General features: G+C 39.4%; 1 protein-coding gene across 1 annotated transcript in view; it reads right to left on the bottom strand.

Annotated features, from left to right (window-relative positions):
• Positions 1–3,204: 3,204 nt before the first annotated feature.
• The window catches only part of acad9 (acyl-CoA dehydrogenase family, member 9), a 40,716-nt gene continuing 25,892 nt past the window's right edge, over positions 3,205–18,028 (bottom strand). Inside the window, exons 12-18 of the mRNA XM_060910613.1 lie at positions 15,998–16,126; positions 15,347–15,426; positions 15,130–15,256; positions 10,337–10,414; positions 9,462–9,590; positions 5,510–5,582; positions 3,205–5,278 (exon numbers count right to left, since the gene is read on the bottom strand). Coding sequence (XP_060766596.1) covers positions 5,178–5,278; positions 5,510–5,582; positions 9,462–9,590; positions 10,337–10,414; positions 15,130–15,256; positions 15,347–15,426; positions 15,998–16,126 — 717 coding nt within the window. The 3' untranslated portion in view covers positions 3,205–5,177. The remainder of the gene's footprint in view (positions 5,279–5,509; positions 5,583–9,461; positions 9,591–10,336; positions 10,415–15,129; positions 15,257–15,346; positions 15,427–15,997; positions 16,127–18,028) is intronic.

Raw genomic sequence — 18,028 nt, forward strand, 5'->3', positions numbered from 1 at the left:
AGAAAATGAGGCCAAATTAGAATCAGAAGAGAATAATTATAATGCAATTATGAAAGAAAGGAATTACAAAAATTAAAGAATGAAAAATTAAATATAACATTTGAAATGCTGATAAGTTTGGGCCTTCTCTGAAGGCTTAGAAAGCCGACAGTTCCTCTCTGTTTACAAGAGAAAAACATACCAAGAGACATCGAAAAACTGGAAAAAAAGTGTGCATGTATTATAATAATAATAATAATAATAATGCCTTTTTCCATGGTATATCAGATATATTCCACTGAATGGAATATACCTGATATACCACTCAATGCCAACCAATATTATTTAAATATGTGATGGCTGCTGGTCCTGATGTAGTTCATATGAAAAATACGAGTGGCGTATTTCCCAGTAAAACACTCGTGTGTGTGTGTGTGTGTGTGTGTGTGTGTGTAATCAAATATACCATGCACTGAGAAGCTCCGGTTGAAATTATGGATTCTCTAAGGTGACTGGTGCAGCCCTGAAGAAAACATTACTATGCCAGTCACCTCTGAGAATCCATAATTACCGGCGCCTCTCAGTGCATGGTATATTTGATTTATATCCCTCAACAAGAAATTCCAAACTAAAAGTGTTAAGATTGAATCTCGGCATAAACTCACTGGCGGCAGCCATGTTTATTGTTTACGTCGGCGCGATCTTCGACCTGTGCATGTGCAATGTACCATGCTGTCGCCTGCCTCACTAGGCATGATCATGATACGTAGAGCTACACACACAGACATGCTCGCAGAGCCACAGCTGTGACTCGAGTCGGCCGTGTAGCTTGAAATTGTGACGTCAGTTCATGGTATATCCAGGATATACCATGACTGACTGATACCGTATCCTTTTTTAAAAAAAAATTAATTTTTCATGTCATGAGATACATTATTTAATCAATGGTGGAGCTATTTTATGTCACGTGAGCCTGCATGGGAATTTTTTTGATGAGGGATATAAATATGGACTATTCCTAGAATTCATGGAGAATGTTAGCTGGAGCCTGGTGTGACTGCAGAGATTAGTGTATTACATTACATGACTGAAAAGACGTGCTTGCAAAGTAGCAGGTCAATATGAGTAAAATGTAAATATGAATCAGGAGTCCACAAATCACACACAAATGTCCAATATGGGCAAATTGTTTACAGATATAGTGTGTTATACTTTGTCCTTTTATTTTATTTGATCTTCTTGGTTTAGAATAAGTCACCTCTGCCAAGTAAATCAACTTGAAGACGTGGTCCAAAACAACCTGTTCCCATCAGCTGAAATGGTTCGTTGCTTGAGGAATGAGTTTGGAATTATTCCTCACAGAGGAGTGACAAGATTAATGCCAGACAGCAATGAGACAAAGGCTATTTCACATCCTCGTGTATCACAGCAGAGGATATACACACCCGCTGACAACTTCAGTAAAGATGATCTGGCATGGAAACAGAGTCAAGCAAATCAAGGTCTTTACACAAAAAACTTTATAAAGGTATGACTAATCATTCATAAAATTATAATGGAGGTGATGTCTAATAAGAAATAATATTATGCATTTTACTGTCTATATTTCAGGCCAACGTTGAGAACATCCAAAGAGCATCAAGTGATTTACAGAGAGTAAAGCCAAAAGTGTTTGTAGCTGAAGTGAAAGATGGTCAGTCTGCCCACAACTACAGTATTCAGACAATGAACTGCACCAGTCTGGCGAAAGCGCTACTGCGTAAGGAGCTGGCAAAGGTCAAAATGAAAAAAATGAACAGAAACATAAAAGATAATCTGAGTGTTTTGGGGAATATTCTATTTTCTTTATAATCAAAAGAGACAAATTTTTAACTAAGTTATGGGATCTAATAAAGCCAGCGATACTGAATAAATGCATTCTAATGACACTGACTGGAAATGCGCTATTAAATGGTCACATAACTTACTGTATATCTGTTCCAGGAACCAACTCGCAGGTTCACCTATAGCCAGGATTACCACTCCTTCACAGTGGACCCTGTGGATATAGAGGCTGAGCCTAAGGCCTCAGAGGCCAGGTCTCGAGCTGCATGGCGTACTTGGAACGGCTTCCTCCTTTATAATTTCAAAGACAGTGTAGAGTCCAACCAACACCCCAAACGCCCAGATGAGGCTCGGGTGGAGGAGCTTAGAAAGGTGCTGTCACAGTCATGTATGTTCACCATTAGCCCCAAAGAGTTTCAGGTTCCATTCCCATCAGGTTCCTCTCCAGAAGCAATAGGCATTCCAGAGTGGTTGTGCAAGAATATATAGATGTTTTAATACTGCTTTCGTACCATGCCCCCTGTTTAAAACCCTCTGATCTTAAGTGCGTATTTGGTTGCCTGTAATGTGACATGGCTAATGTAGATTGATAGATAACGGCTAAAGGCGTAACCAGATGACCAGGCTTCTTTAAGACGCTGGCTTTATCTGAGCCACTGAATGTGTGATTTATCGTCCCCAATGAAACATATGCCAACTGCACAAATATGTCTTGGAGAATATATGACCGAGAAAGGTCTTATGAGATCCTCTAGTGCAGGGGTGTTTTCAATTTTTGTTCCAGCTACATAAAATCCTTGCTTACAAATGTCTGGATAAGTAACTGCCATTACTGAAGGGTGACAACATTTAGCCTTTACTGATTAGTTCATGGCTATAAATAAGACATCTCAATTTGAACTGGTTTGTTTCACACTGGCCCTTCATGTTAGCACTTTTGAGTAACGCCATGGACAATGAACAAATGAAACCTCTGCTTGAGAGAATTAAAAAAAAAAAAACCTTTTGTCCAAATCACCTTTAAAACACTGGACCTTTTTGGAACAAGCCATGTCATCACTTGACTAATCAAACTAGAGAAGGTAACGGAAACAACAGAACGAAAAAGACCCTTTTCAATGTGGTACCTTTAAGGAAATAATTTACATAACTATGTGAATGCTCGCAACAAGCCATCAAAGAGGATCAGTCATGATGCATCATAAATTACATGATGGTGCTTTAAAAACAACAGCTAGTTTTTCAGGCATTGAGTTTTTCTGCGACAGTATTTTTTCAGGAGTCATCAGACCTGCTAAAATACTTTGCTAGACCACCAGTTTCCGACCCCTGCTCTAAAAGGAGTCTCTCATCCCTATGACTGAGCTTATCTGAATACAAATTTACATTTTAACACGCAACACAGTTTGAACCATAGTTTATTAGCACATGAACATTTGTCCTTCATGAACAGGCATGGAAAGAGAACATTCTTCATGAGAACATACCATTCCTGGACAGGGCCACATGGCCTTGGAGCAAACGGAACAAGGACTTTGAGCGTTACAGGAAACCACCTGCTGTTTCAAGTCCAGTACCTCCAATTACAATTCACCTTGCAGGTAAAAATCTCAGCACACTAACACAAATAAGCATTTTTTTTTTTTTAAATATAAACAGTTTCAACTTCTTCTAGGAGAATCTCTGCATCAGGAACAGCTCCAAGCTGCAGGTGCTCAGTATGTCAGATGGCGGAGAAAAATCTTGCCTGATAAGACGTCTGCAAGTTGCAGTCGAGTCCCAGAGTTCAAGTGCCACATGCAAAAAGTAGGCCTGGATAAACTACATGATATTCTGAAGGACAAGCCTATGAAGCTCTCTCTGAGAGCATGGAGGAGATCAATGGTACAGGTTTATGTACCCAAACACTTACATAAGAGAAGCTTACGTAAAAGACAAAATGTACAGAGAAAAATGGTCAAAATTCTTAATATATAGTTTGATTTAGTATACCTAAAACACAGGCGTCTTTGAACTTCCACATTTCAGAAACAGAATAGTAGAATCACTGTGTGTGTATTTTTCAGCCCATACCCTACAGAGGCACAGAGAAAGAAGAAAAACTGGAGCACATCCGTTCACTGGACACACAGATGAACGCTGGTGAACACAGCAAGACCCAGTTTGAGTGAGTAAAGACTGATTCCAACCTCTAGTGTAGACTTCCAGAACAACTCCTGGCTTAAAATATACATTTCACCAAGACTGTTGGCTTAAAGAGCAAGAATAAACTAAAGCAATTAAATGAACTTTCTTGTTTTTAACAGATGTTACTGGAGGCCACACTCCTTTCAACATAAGCGGACTGCGCTGCCTCTGACAGATGAAGAGAAAAGTTTGCATGCATTTCAAAAACCTCAGGATACCACCAAGACATACACAGATTTGGCTAATACCCAGTACAAGCGAAATGTTATTGAAACAAGGACCCATAACTGTGTAACTGCTCACATAAAATGAAAATGGCTCGTACAGCTTCAGAGCTACTGTGCATTTATATAATGTCTTACATTATACAAATCCCTGTCCAAAAAAAGTGCATTAACCAATACAGAAGTGTTATTACAATGTTGTTCATTTAACCCTTGTATAGTGTTCAAGTCTGTGGGACCTGTTTAAATTTTTTTTTCCACCATATATATGCTGCTCGTATATTGTTTGTAATTGGGGTGAAGTAAACCTCTATTAAGAACACTGGCTGAGTAACAAAAGGTTAAGGGTTAATAACACAGTTATGTACTGTAAAATACAGAGATCAGTATTTACAGCATGGTACATTTCAATAAGATCAAGGCCTTATAGTGCATATACAGTTAACACATCTCATTATCTCTAGCCGCTTTATCCTTCTACAGGGTCGCAGGCAAGCTGGAGCTTATCCCAGCTGACTACGGGCGAAAGGCGGGGTACACCCTGGACAAGTAACCAGGTCATCACAGGGCTAACACATAGACAACCATTCACACTCACATTCACACCTACGGTCAATTTAGAGTCACCAGTTAACCTAACCTGCATGTCTTTGGACTGTGGGGGAAACCGGAGCACCCGGAGGAAACCCACGCGGACACGGGGAGAACATGCAAACTCCGCACAGAAAGGCCCTCGCCGGCCACGGGGTTCGAACCCGGACCTTCTTGCTGTGAGGCGACAGCGCTAACCACTACACCACCGTGCCGCCGATCAGTTAACACACATTTTTAGTAATAAAAAGGACTGAAGTATGAGTGAACGGGGGAGCAGGACAAACCAAAGGCTGTCAACCTATTATCCAGAAATTGTCCAACACCCAATCAGAATGCAGAAGAGTTACATTGAAAGATAGAAACGCTATATCAGTATGTTCTTTCGAGAGGGTGGGAGCAGATATATTCCCGCTTCTCCAGGACTTCCTGGGCAATCTTCTTAATGTTGGCATCATTGTTTTCTGGAGAATCTGGAATAAACACACATTCATTACTGACAAAAAACAATCCATTCTGCAGAAGTGACTGAAGGTGTTTTGGGCAGCTTAAACAATTCGTTTAAATGGAAGACTATATAGTGCTGAGTGACTTATGGCAGAAGGCTTCAGTGTGAAACTCTATTCCACATGCTGGAGCTTTGTCTCGCAGTGCTATAAAACGCACCAGGCCTGGTCTCAATTACGGTTTTGTGATGTACTCACGTTTTTGCAGCTGAGTCATCCAGTAGTTGTTTTTGAAGAAAGCGTCTTTGCAGAAAGTGTTTGCGAGCAGCACCTACACCAGGAAAGAACAATTTGTTACTGTATAAAATAACATTATCACTCACAAGCAAGCTGTGGTAGAGTGTATATTAAAGTATGAAGAATATAACTTTAAAAAAATAGGTACCCTATGGGTACATGTGGCTACTGCTTATAAATAAAATTGTTTTCTGATACAATGGCCATACAGTAAATATAGTGCGTGCGCGCACACACGTTATCAATTATATTAGCCTCACCTCTTGCGTCACCAAGCTGTGAGCAGCATCGGGGCTTTGTTCAAAATACAGTGAATGTGAACTACATTTTCAAAATAGTAAGAAAGCACTTGTTCATGAATTGTCTTAGAAGCATTATTTAGTACTAATGAGCACATTTGGTTTCACAAGTGTAAAGACTAAAAATAAATACATTAAACTGGGTGCTGTGGGGGTACCCCACTAAATATACTCTCAATCAATAAACTATACGGTTTTGAATGGTGATGTTGGTTTTAATTTGAAATAAAATGATGAAAGAAACACAAAACTAAATCTTTGATGTGAATATTCAGAATTTGGCAAAAATTCTGCAAATTTGTGGAAAAATGGCAGCTTGATCTGGGCCATGATAAATGGTTGACATCACATTCCCTTAAAAAGGTTGTAGTCCACTGAAAAGTCTACAGTTATCACTAATTGTATTTTAAGTTGTAACTTTATACACCTAAGGATTGGTGCGCTCACAGAATAATCATAACCGTAATAAAACATCATGCAAAATATTTGATCACCGTTGTAACTCCATTTTCCGCATACCCAAAACCAATATGATCGTGTGTTTTGATCTAAACGGAAAGCCTCAGGGTCAAGGTCACTACCTCACCAAAAGTAGTAACTTAAAATCACTACGCCATATAAACATTTAGTTATAAATCTGCGATTTTGTTTTTTAAAACGAAAGCTGAAAGTTAGGTATAGAATGTGTTTCTTACAGAATATGTTACGATGGTAGCTGGTCTTGTATGAATTTCTGAGCTATAAAATGAGTTGTGGTCCATTTTTTACTGTAGTGTGTTATTTGTGTGCGGGGAAGGACACACATTAACGATTTGCATGTGTAGAATGGAATTTTCCACTCCAGCAGTTAGAAGTTGATCGTGCTTCCATTTGCGGTCTTTCTGTTACGCGGGTGATCTGTTCGGACGTTATCACTGAAAAGGTGAGTTTTGACAGTTTTATTTTGTTTTAGTCTTGCAGTATAAGGCAATAGAATGTTTCTTTTTCATCTTATTTTCATATTTCGTAGTGTTTGCGTATTTTTGGCCAATATTTTGCAACCATGGTCAATTTAGATCGAACTTTTGATAGAACCTATGGCCAGTCGTTTTGCTCCGCCCCCACCTCGCGCTCTGTCCGGTGCAGTAGTGATGTCCCGATGCTTGCATGCTGCAGCAGAGACCCCCGCGACCTTCAGCTGGTACAGTCGCTGTTCTTTTACCAGCGCCGTTATGCTCATCTTTCCGGTGTTCTTGATTTTTCCACTGTGTCCTATTTCGCCATATCAAATACCCAAAATTTATCATATTCATATTTAAGTGAATAATCAATTCAGTCATCATAACTTGGCTTTTTTTTTTTTTAAAAAACCAAGCAATCAAAAAAAGGAAATTTATTCAATATTTTTCACTCATTTGTGAAGGAGGGGCTTTAATTCTTCATGATGTAGTTATTTTATATGTAAATCAATTTTGCAAAAGCATTTGAATTGTAATAAAAAAAAATGTTCCACAGTGGAGGCCAGATAAAGCAAGATGCTATCTTTATTCTTATTAAACATGACAAAAGAAACATTGAGTGTTAGGTAAATGCAAAAAAAAAAAAAAGAGGGGGGGGGGGGGGTTAGAAAATTTATTTTTTGCCCATAATGTCCAAAATGAGAGACCAGTTTCTGAGACGAGCCCATATATATTTTATATGCGAATAGCAGAAGTTTGACCAATTATACGTTTACTCTTAGTTTTCACATTTGTCAAAGAACATATATGATTTATTAAAAAATTATTGACTGAAAAACACAAGTACTCATTACAACTCTTGTTGAACGGCTGGAATTCGTAGCCTAAATATCTGCCAAAAAGCTAAAAAAAAAAAACAACACAAAAAAACCCCCAAAAAAACCCCACACACAACTTAGAAAACCTTTCATTTGATCTTTCAGAAGAACCAAATAAAAGCTGTGATATCAAAAGGTAAATTTTCTTAAAACAACCACTTAATTGATATTGAAATCAGTAGCCTTGGCGAATGATGTGAATTTGATTTATCTTTATCTGCCGATTATCTTCCGATACGACGAAGTTATAACGAGGTTTATCTTATTTAGTTTCTAGTTCTGATTAGTTTCGGAGTTTATCAAGAAATAAAACAGGTAATCAAACTTGATCAGGATAAGTGCTGATTAGTTACGAAGTTTTGCTATTTTTTACACTCGTTCTTGTGTACCTTTGATACACAAAACAGTATTGTGTACTGATCATATCGCGAGATCACAATTCGCTGCTCTGGTGAGTGTAATGCTTATGCGTTATCGTAATTCTTATGCGTATGCGCAACTGTTACACTCTTACAGCACGACGACAGTGGCTACCGCCTCTATATGAGGTAGTAGTCACAAAAAAGCCTTGTAATTGCAGAAGTATAAACAAACAACACAAAAACAAAAGAACTACTGGATGAACTGAGGAGTCCATATTGAACTATCATTTTCCTTGATAAGATCCAGCTTACTTTTTTCTCCAGAAACAGACCATTATCTCAACATTAAAATTATTCCATTCCATTTTAAATCAAGAACAGGACTCTTTTTAGCGCTCTCTTTCATTTTGTTTTTGGCTTGACGTGTACATCACACACTTTACCCAAGTGGCCACTTTTAACACAAGAGAAGGAGGGTGTGGTGGGAACCAATCTTCCCAGAACAGACCGCCTTTGCTCTTGGCAGGATAACATTAGTGATTTCATTTTGAACTCTGTACAGAGTCATATTGGCTTGTTAACCAGCTAGCTCTCTCTGTGCAAATGATAGTTGAGCTACGCCAGCTGTCACATACAGACATCGTAGTTAACTACATGAAACCTAACAGCTTCCATTTCTCAGGTTATTTTTGGCCGTTTTGAAAAGGAAATCTCTTCTTATTACAACGTGTTCTTAGAAAGATGCATTCATTGACTCCATCGGCTGTCTGAACCTCCCTGACTGTGTATTCATGCTGCAGCAAAACAATGCACTGCTGCCTTTAGAGGATATGTATACATACATAAATACACATCCTGTATGTATAGATGTCCAGGGTGATGTGCATGAAGTCTAGACCCGTTCTCCAGTGAAATAGCGTTTAAAACAAGCTGGCTATACTTCAGTGTTTTGAAACAAACAAACAAACAAACAAAACACCTTGTTCATGTTTCTTAAACTTAATTAAATTCCAAATCCCACTGAATGTTTGCGCATGTTGCTTGTTTTGGGGTCTTCTAGCCTTGTATGCCTTGCAGAAAAGTGTCTTTCAGTCATTATGCTGTTGTAAACATGTAATCACGGTGGGCATGGGTTACAACAAGCCTCACACAACACAGAGCAATACGATCGTGGCTGCTACCTGACGAGATTCACCTTCCCTTTGGATAGAATTGAGAAATTCCTGCGTTTTTTGCTCTTGCTTTCACAGTGTTCAGCAAATAATGTAGTTTAAAAAAAAAAAAAAAAGCTTTGCAGGGTTTTGCTTGCCTCCTACTTGAAACCTTGTGCTGAATTGTTTTCTTGTGAAGTTGTAGTTTGTGGTGGTTGGTTGAAGAGGATGTTGGATAATTGATTGAAATGCTGTCAGGTATTTGGTTGATGGTGACTTATTTACCTCATGCTCATGGTTGCGAAGGCCAATGCTGATGGAGCGACTGGCACGGGACAGCACTGCAGTCATTGCGTACAGGTTCATCAGTGTATCGGCCACTCTTTTCAGCACTAGTTGCTCATCTACTATAGTCTAAAAACACACAATGGTACACAATCGTGAGTGACTTGAGAAACTTTCTCTGTGAAAGGCAAGCAACAAACAAATGCTCAAGTAACCTCTCTAAGCAACTATCTGCATGAAAATGTCAAAGAAAAGAATTCAATCAGTTGCCACATCCATAGCACACGCACTGTCAGTCTTTCCGAACTTGACATATCCCATGCGCAGTGCAGATGCGAGTTTTGGATCAAGATGATTTATTGCTTTAAATGTTTCCTTGACATGTAAAAGAAAATAAACAGTGATTAAATCAAGCAGAAGAACAGCATCCAGAAATATATCTCATGACTCTTTGTGACTGGAGTCCTAATTACAATAACATGGCCTCTTTTTTTTTTTTTTTAAACTAAGAATTGAAGACGGGCCGAGTAGAGCTCAGGACAGCTGTCTCACATATGAGGCCACACATTACCTCAGTGCTACAGGAAATAAGGGAATAGCAAGGCAGTCCCAACAGGCCCACACTAACTACTCTGCACCTCCTTATAGCAACCAGCAACACTCTGGGATGTTAAACCAATAGCATGTTTTCTCTGGTGGTATTTGAAAAATCTGCAGAGGAAGTGATCACATAAAACTCCAAAAGGCAAGGAACAGAGACTTCATTTGCAGAAAGAGCAATTTGGCCAGAGATTTTCTGGAGCTGCAAAGTTCCCATGATCAAATAAATGAACATTTATTTGACCATTGATGAGCTTTCAGTAGATGGAATGTACCTTTCCATATCTGTACAGCAGGCTTTCTACAGTGGAGCCGAACAAGGCCACGTTCTGCTCAAACATCTTCGCGCTCTCCTGTGGGAGACAGAGGCACATTGTCCTTTCATTTAATTTAAAACAAACTACATATAGAATAGACAAGTCACAGTTTGTCACATTTGATTAGTTTCACTGACCAAGGAAAAAGCAACAGGTATTGATCAAGTGTCTGCAATTATACAGTCCTGGCAATAGTGCCCACTGTGCTCCTTTAGCAAGGGCACCTAACTCACAACTGCTCCACAGGTGCTGTAGCATAGCTGCCCGCTGCTCTGGGGATGTGAGAGAGCTCATTGCTCGCTTGGGTGTTCACTGCTTCAGATGGGTTAAATTTCACTGTGTGCTTAAAGGAGATGCGCAGAACCGTGGCCTCACTTTGTTTATAAATGCCTTGAGACCTCAAGAATGGCATAGGAATAGTTTTAAGTGTTAACAATAAATCTAATATAGTAATTTTTACGATTAAAATGATTCATACAGGTCTGAGAGGCTGTCCACACGGCAACGGATTCAGGTGAATCTGATAAAATTGTTTATCATTTCGGCCTGGCGTCCACACGGCACCGGCGTTTTGGGTGCCCCAAAACGAGAACGGGTTCCAGAGTGGAAAAATCTGGCAACGGCGCCGTTGCGAAGTCGTCTGGATGAGTAGAACGGATTTGTTTACGATGACATCACAACCACATGACTAGAACAAGCAGCACTCTCGCTGTTTTGTATGAACCACTGCATTGCATTCACTTTTGTATACAGCTTTTCTTTTAAATAAACAAGTAACTGAACCATTTCTTGAATTTCTTTTTTTTATTGGATAAGACTGCTTTTCAAAATGTTCACACAATAAGAAAATTAAGTTATATAAAACTATGCACACTAATGAAACTAATTTGTACACACAGAAGGCACGATTTCCTCGCGTAGTTGCAGCCATCTTCTTGTTGTTGTGTGTTTGTTCCTGAGTACTTCACGCCAGGTAGAAGAAGGTGTTTATGCGCATGCGTCCTACTTCTTCTATTGTTCTGGTGTCTCCGAAGGGACCGTCTTACAGCGCACGTGGAGGTGTGGCATGTGTATTGCATCGTTTTCAGCAAGCGTTGCCATATGTACCTGATATTTTACTGATCCATTGCCCATGTGGACGCGATATTTTTTTTAATAACATCTCGTTGACGTTGTCGTGTGGATGTAGCCTGAGTGAATGACCTTGACATCTGTGACGTCACAGCAGGAAGGCTATCGGTCTCATCGCCATTTTTGCTATACTAAAAACACAGCTGACTGCAACTTTGATCCTCCATTTTGAGCTAATTTATCGCCATGCCACGTAGATGCGTATCTGGCGGGTGCAGCAACACGACAGAAGGCGGATTTATGTTGCATTCATGGCCCAAGAATGATCAAACTGCAAAAATTTGGACGCGTTTTATAAGAAATTCATGGGCACATTTTACTGATGACTCGTACGAAACCTCTGATCTGTTGAGGAGCGTTGGCTATAAGCCCGTACGGAAAGAGGGTGCAGTACCCACAATTAAAGGAAAAGAAAACTACAAGAAAAGGAAAGCAAGTTCAATTGCACCAGTTCTCCCGGAGTGTGTGCCAAGCAGTAATGGCGGAGTACTCAGTATGGAGAAAATGGAGAATGAGTGGGCCAATCATCAGATTTCTCCACTGGATATGCTTGCCTCAGCAGCAATATCTCACCCTTACGTGGAAGAAGCGAATAAACGAAGAACTGAAAGCCAGATTGTTTTGAAATAATTGACCACAAGATCGGCCTTCAAAAAGCGAAAACACATACGGGTAAGATGTGGCTCTCATTTGGTTACGTAACACCACCACTCACTGTTTACCTGCATTTAGATTAATACATGTAACTTGTATTATGTATTTAAGTTACAGGTATAAGATTATTTAATTTACTTCAGAATGCAATTGTCCCAGTTCATCTGATTATTTAATTAGCTTTTTACATTTTATCAGTGAAAATGCATGCATGTACGTGTATGTTGCACAAGTTATAACGCCTATCCTGTTTTAATGAGAGTCACATGAGATTGTCAGTTCAATTCCATTCAATTCTCTAGACGGCCTTGTTCCCTGCCTTTATTTCGTAAGGTGGGGGCCTCTGTGGCCGACGTGTTACTATCAGATTCATTTTCCGATGGTTCAAACTGATACGGTTCTACGCGTATAGCAGTAGCATCTACACACATTCCAATTTCAGGACTATCACAGTCAGATGTACTACTATCTGAGGAATCCGAAGAATCTCCAATAAATCCGAACGAAGAGGCCATTGGTCTATAGGTGTAAAAGGCCTCGGCCTTAAAACCGGTTACCGCTGTGATGTCACGCACTCAGGGCTGGCTGGCTCAGCGGGGCAGCTTATATGCCAACTTTGCAGTCGATTTTAACTCTCATATTTTTTTAAAATTCCCATTTATGCAGCATACAAGAGTCAAGGATGAAGATACTATCCACTCAGAAATGTATTTAAAAATAAAAGGTTCTGCGTATCTCCTTGAAGTCTATGCTTGAGTGTACATGTGACAAATAAAGGCTTCTTGGCTTATCCAATCACAGGTTTTATATTCATGCACTGGGGTAATGAGAAAGAAAAATACATGTCACGATGTGCATCATAGAAATGTGTGACACAATATGGAAGGCTATTAATTACATGTCTAATGCAGTTGCACTGTGTGAACACCAGGGCTCCCAATCTGTAAGTGAAGTTTGCAGAAGTTGGACATTTTCATCCACTTTGGAGCTCTATTTCCAGTTAAAATGATGCCTCAGGTCCACAACTCATTATGTTTCAATTGACCATTTTCCCAAGGACAGAGACTTTGTTTATTCACTCAAATTTTGGGGCGAATTTATACATGTATGCATTTATTTATTTTTAAGACAGGAACCTGTAGTACATTTGTTTAAATATTAAACATTGTTTTGCACTGTTAATGATTCAGGAAAAAAATACATTTTTCAGTCATAAATTTTCTTCTTTCAAGTTTTGTTCAAGATATTCTGAGAATCAAATTGTCTAACCAGTCTCGTGAATCAAATTGTGACCGGGGTGTATTGTTACACCCTTGTAATGTACTCAATTCTAATACGTTTCTATAGTAACGGCTCATTCACAGGGATCTGGTTGATGGATGCTCCATATAATCTATAAGAATGGAACTAAGAAAATTGTCCAGTTGTTGATTTGGAAAAGGAAGTTTAACATTTATAGGAGGAGTCTCCCATGTCAATACTTTGTAATGGTCCACAAGTTTTCCACCATGGTAAAGTCTTTCATACGGAGGACTTTCCAGTTTCTTAGTAACATGAAAAGGTGATTTTTAAAGCTGTGATTAACACACACACACACACACAGAGAGAGAGAGAGAGAGAGAGAGAGAGAGAGAGAGAGAGAGAGGGACTGTTTATATAACAAGTGATGGCAGGAACTATAGAGCTACATTCTACAACGTTAAAATTATGGTGCGTTATTCTTTTGGCCACCCATTTTTTATCTTTAGGTTCACGGATTTTTTCAATATATTTTTGATGATGTCGGTCAAAATAAAAATGTGTCCTTGGCCAATTTTTTTTTTTTTGCATGGCAAAATTTCAATATCGGATTAAGATGATAAAATAATTTAAATTCAAGAGACACGCTTTACACACACACACACACACGTGTTCTTGTGTATAAGTTTATAACACGGACTAGCATTCCAGTACTTACTTCTCTGAAGGTATGTGGTCATATGACCGTTGAGCTCTCATGAGCACATCGAAGGCTGATACGTTCGTGCTACTTGATTCGATAGGACTCTCTGCGGCACCATCCTCTTCTAATTCCACAGTCAGATACTTGCAGCCAAAATCGTGAACTAACGTTATGGCAGGCATATTCAGCATCGTGCTCATTACATCACCACCTTCTTTCTGAGAACCAAAGATCGTTTTGATCTTTTCATTGTTTACTTTCAACGCTTGAGAGATGAAATCGCCCACGTTTTGGTTAGTGAGACAGTGAAAAGACTTTTCTTTACCACACTTTATGCTTACATACAGTTGAGGTGATAGCTCGGAATCCATGCTGTCAGCGTCAGCCATGGTCAGCACGAGGTTGACACTGTCATAAAGCGGTCGTAAATACCATAAAAACGTTCAAGTGAATACTCAAATGTCGTAAATAGTTTCGTTTTCGGACTCGGCTGAAGTGGATATATACAACACACATTGTCGTTTGTATTTGCGATTCTAATACTTTTTACTTAAAGAAATATGACCTAGTACCAGGGATGCAATGCTGTTACAAGAAAAATGTGACTTTTTTTTTTTTACATTTCTTTTTGTACGTTTCGGCGGTTAAAATAAAAATACGCACAGACTTATTTTTCTAGCGGTAGTATTTAACTGCCGTCGGTGGATCCAGGATCCAAAAAATCTAAAATGAGTCGCCTTAATAAATAAAATGTTGCAATCACATACAGTAGCAAATTGTAATGGTCTAAGAGATTATTGCTATGGTCTTGCTATGTGGTGGCAACATTACTGCGCTTCATGCTGGGTCACATCACACCACTCAGTCAGTGATTTTTTTTTTTTTTAAAAACAATACGGACCATGTTTTAATTGTTACTTCTAGATTTCTATACAGATCTGTGGATTTAAATGTATTAAATTAATATTTAACAATTATCTAAAACATAATATGAATACATGAGCAAAGCACCAAATTTAGATACCGTCAAACTGGGGTGAACTACGCCGTCTTTGCCAGTGAGGCCAAAATCAATGGTCCTCCCCAGAGAGTCCTTCAGCTTCTTCCCCAAAATCTCAAAGACCACGCCCACATTCCCCTTTTTCATCTCCCTGTAAAAAAGAGTTACACACAAGCAGTTTACCTTTCTGCATTCTTTAACTGTGACAGGGCAGGAAGACACATTTACAGCTTATACATACTTGATTTTTCCTGTTAAGACTTTGCCTGCGTACTGCATTCCTGTGAGAGCAATGTACATCCTTAAGATCTCATTGGTTCCCTACAAGCAGACAGAGAGGGGGAAGAAATAAAGGAAAAAAAAAAAAACACAAGAAAATGGAGGCAATATGTTCAGATCAAGTTTCAAGTGCCATCTAGTGGTCAAGGCATGGAGAAAATGATTACAATTCCCACATCATAAATAGTCGTTTTTTGAAAAACAATGCAGGACAAATCATCGGCCATTTTTCTTCACTTATGCAACACACCCCTGAGTTAATCAGGATATTTGGGCAGGGTCCATGGTAATGTATGGATTTATTTTATTTAAAAAAAAAAACCACCCAGCTGACATTTAGAGACAGCCAAAGTTTGCCACATTTTCATCCAGATCATATAGATTAGAGAAAAACAAGAATTCGCCAATACTGGTGAACTGCAGAACACCAGAGTCATGAACTGACAAATGAGGGAAAAAAAAAAGTTTTTGATTTCATATCATCTAAGCTTAACTAGAATCACAATTCAGATAATTTACTGCAAATTAATCCAGTAATACTTGATAAATCACAATATGGTCTCTTACATGAACCAATTTGGACAACAAGAACTAAATCTTTGTTCAAAAATACCTCAAAGATATGCAGGATTCGACAGTCCCTGAGGTAGCGCTCAAAAGGGTAGTTCTTGGTATATCCAATACCTCCTAAAACTTGCAATGCCTCACTCACACACACCCAAGCACCCTCAGAGCTGAACACCTGTAAAAAGACACGAACACACACAAAATCCATTTTAATTGTTTATTAGGAGTCTAAGCAGAGAAGCTGCTGGAACCCTACTGTCAAGTCAGTTTATTTGTATAGCACTTTTAAGAATGGACATTGTCACAAAGCAGCTTTACCGAAAAATAAAGATTTAAACATGGGAACTAATACATTTATCCCTAATGAGCAAGACTGACATGACAGTGGCAAGGAAAAACCTCCTATGACTACACGAGGAAGAAACCTTGAGAGGAACCAGACTCAGAAAGGAAGCCAACCTCATTTAGGTGATGATAAATAACTCGCTTCTATAAGTTGGGGATTAAGGATCACTGGAGGAGTAGCACCTTTCTAGTTGGCCATTGTGGCGTCCTAGACTGGTCTCCCTATATCCAGCACCATGTGAAGCGCAATAAATGGTCTATATCAAGTGGCCACTAGCCTCTCCATGTGTGGTAGAGAGCCACATCCTACTCGAGGTGCCTCGGTTTACTTTGCAAAACACGGTGGCTCTTGAGAAGTAAACCCTGAAATCAAATCCCACTGTATGCTTGGTGGTATTTACTGGCAGCTCTGTGCAGTCAAACTGGTGGTAGTTATGGCACCCTGGCAGTCCTGCTCGCTAACGGAGCAACAGTTCTGGCAACCAAGCAACAAGCCTTCTCTGCGACCTTGTCAGCTCTGCTGTCCTGTTGGGAAACTGGGATTTCTTGCCAAGGAACGCTATTCTGCACCATTTAGTTTGGTCATCGTAGACACAGACTTTTTAATGAGCATCACAAGAGATTTAGTAACTGCTACTGGGTTTGAGGTAACGGACGCCTCACCAAATATGGCAGTAGAGGAAACTATACATCATACATCAATGCTACCACATCTGTGGTAACTAATGGAAACAGCACACGATAAAGTAAAAGTACGCAATAGTGAAAAGCAACTCTTAAACCTGCCAGCCTGGAATGTTCACACAACTAAATGATAGCGACAGCAGTATTAGACCAGAATGAGCCACAGCAATCATTTGCAGAGAGCTACAAAAAGCAACTGTAGAGATCTGTGCCCTGAGTGAAGTTCAGTGCCCAGGTTCTGGCAACATCAAGGAGAGAAGTTGCACCATTTTCTAGAGCTGGTGCACATCAACTCAGTGCCAATACCTGATAGATTAATAATTGTTCAGATCCCACTCAAGAATAACGCTCATCTTACCTTAATTGGCGTCTATGCACCGACAATGCAACGCTCAGAAGTTGAGAAAGAAAGTTTCTATGAGAAGCTACGTGAATGTATTGTCAAAGCCAAAGTAGACAGCGTAGCAGCTCTAGATGACTTCAACACTCATGCTGGGAAAGACTGGAAGTCCTGTCAGTCATCGGAAAGCATGGAATAGGCAAAATGAACTCCAAAGGCTTAATGCTACTAGAATTTTGTACTCGCTTTCAACTCTCAAGAATGGGAACCATGTTTCAACTCAAGAATCATCTCAAGAACACCTGTGCTCATGTGCGAGCTGATGGAAAAGCCAGAGAATTTATCAAATGTGACAAAGATTAATCGTGCAGCACGTCGCTTTACTGATCATAAACTCCTCATTACCAAATGATGCTTTGTGATCAAGAAGAGACGGGTTAAACCACCCTCAGTGCCAGACACCACACTAAACGCTGAGAGGAAAGAAAAGGTTGGAACATTCTAACGGAATGAACGGAAAACCTGTTTACACTTATAATGGAAGTATAGGGCCGGTCAATAAAGGTTTATTTAATTCTGTGAATTATTCAAATTGTTTTTGTAAACAAGAAGACAGTCATCTATATCCCCCGCCCTATATACCAACTTTCAAGATAGTGTCACATTTTTCAAGTTCTGCTGCAGGAAACCAACCCTACCTCTTTACAC

This window comes from Neoarius graeffei, chromosome 26 (genome assembly GCF_027579695.1).
Source record: "Neoarius graeffei isolate fNeoGra1 chromosome 26, fNeoGra1.pri, whole genome shotgun sequence".
In the NCBI taxonomy this organism is placed as follows: domain Eukaryota; kingdom Metazoa; phylum Chordata; class Actinopteri; order Siluriformes; family Ariidae; genus Neoarius; species Neoarius graeffei.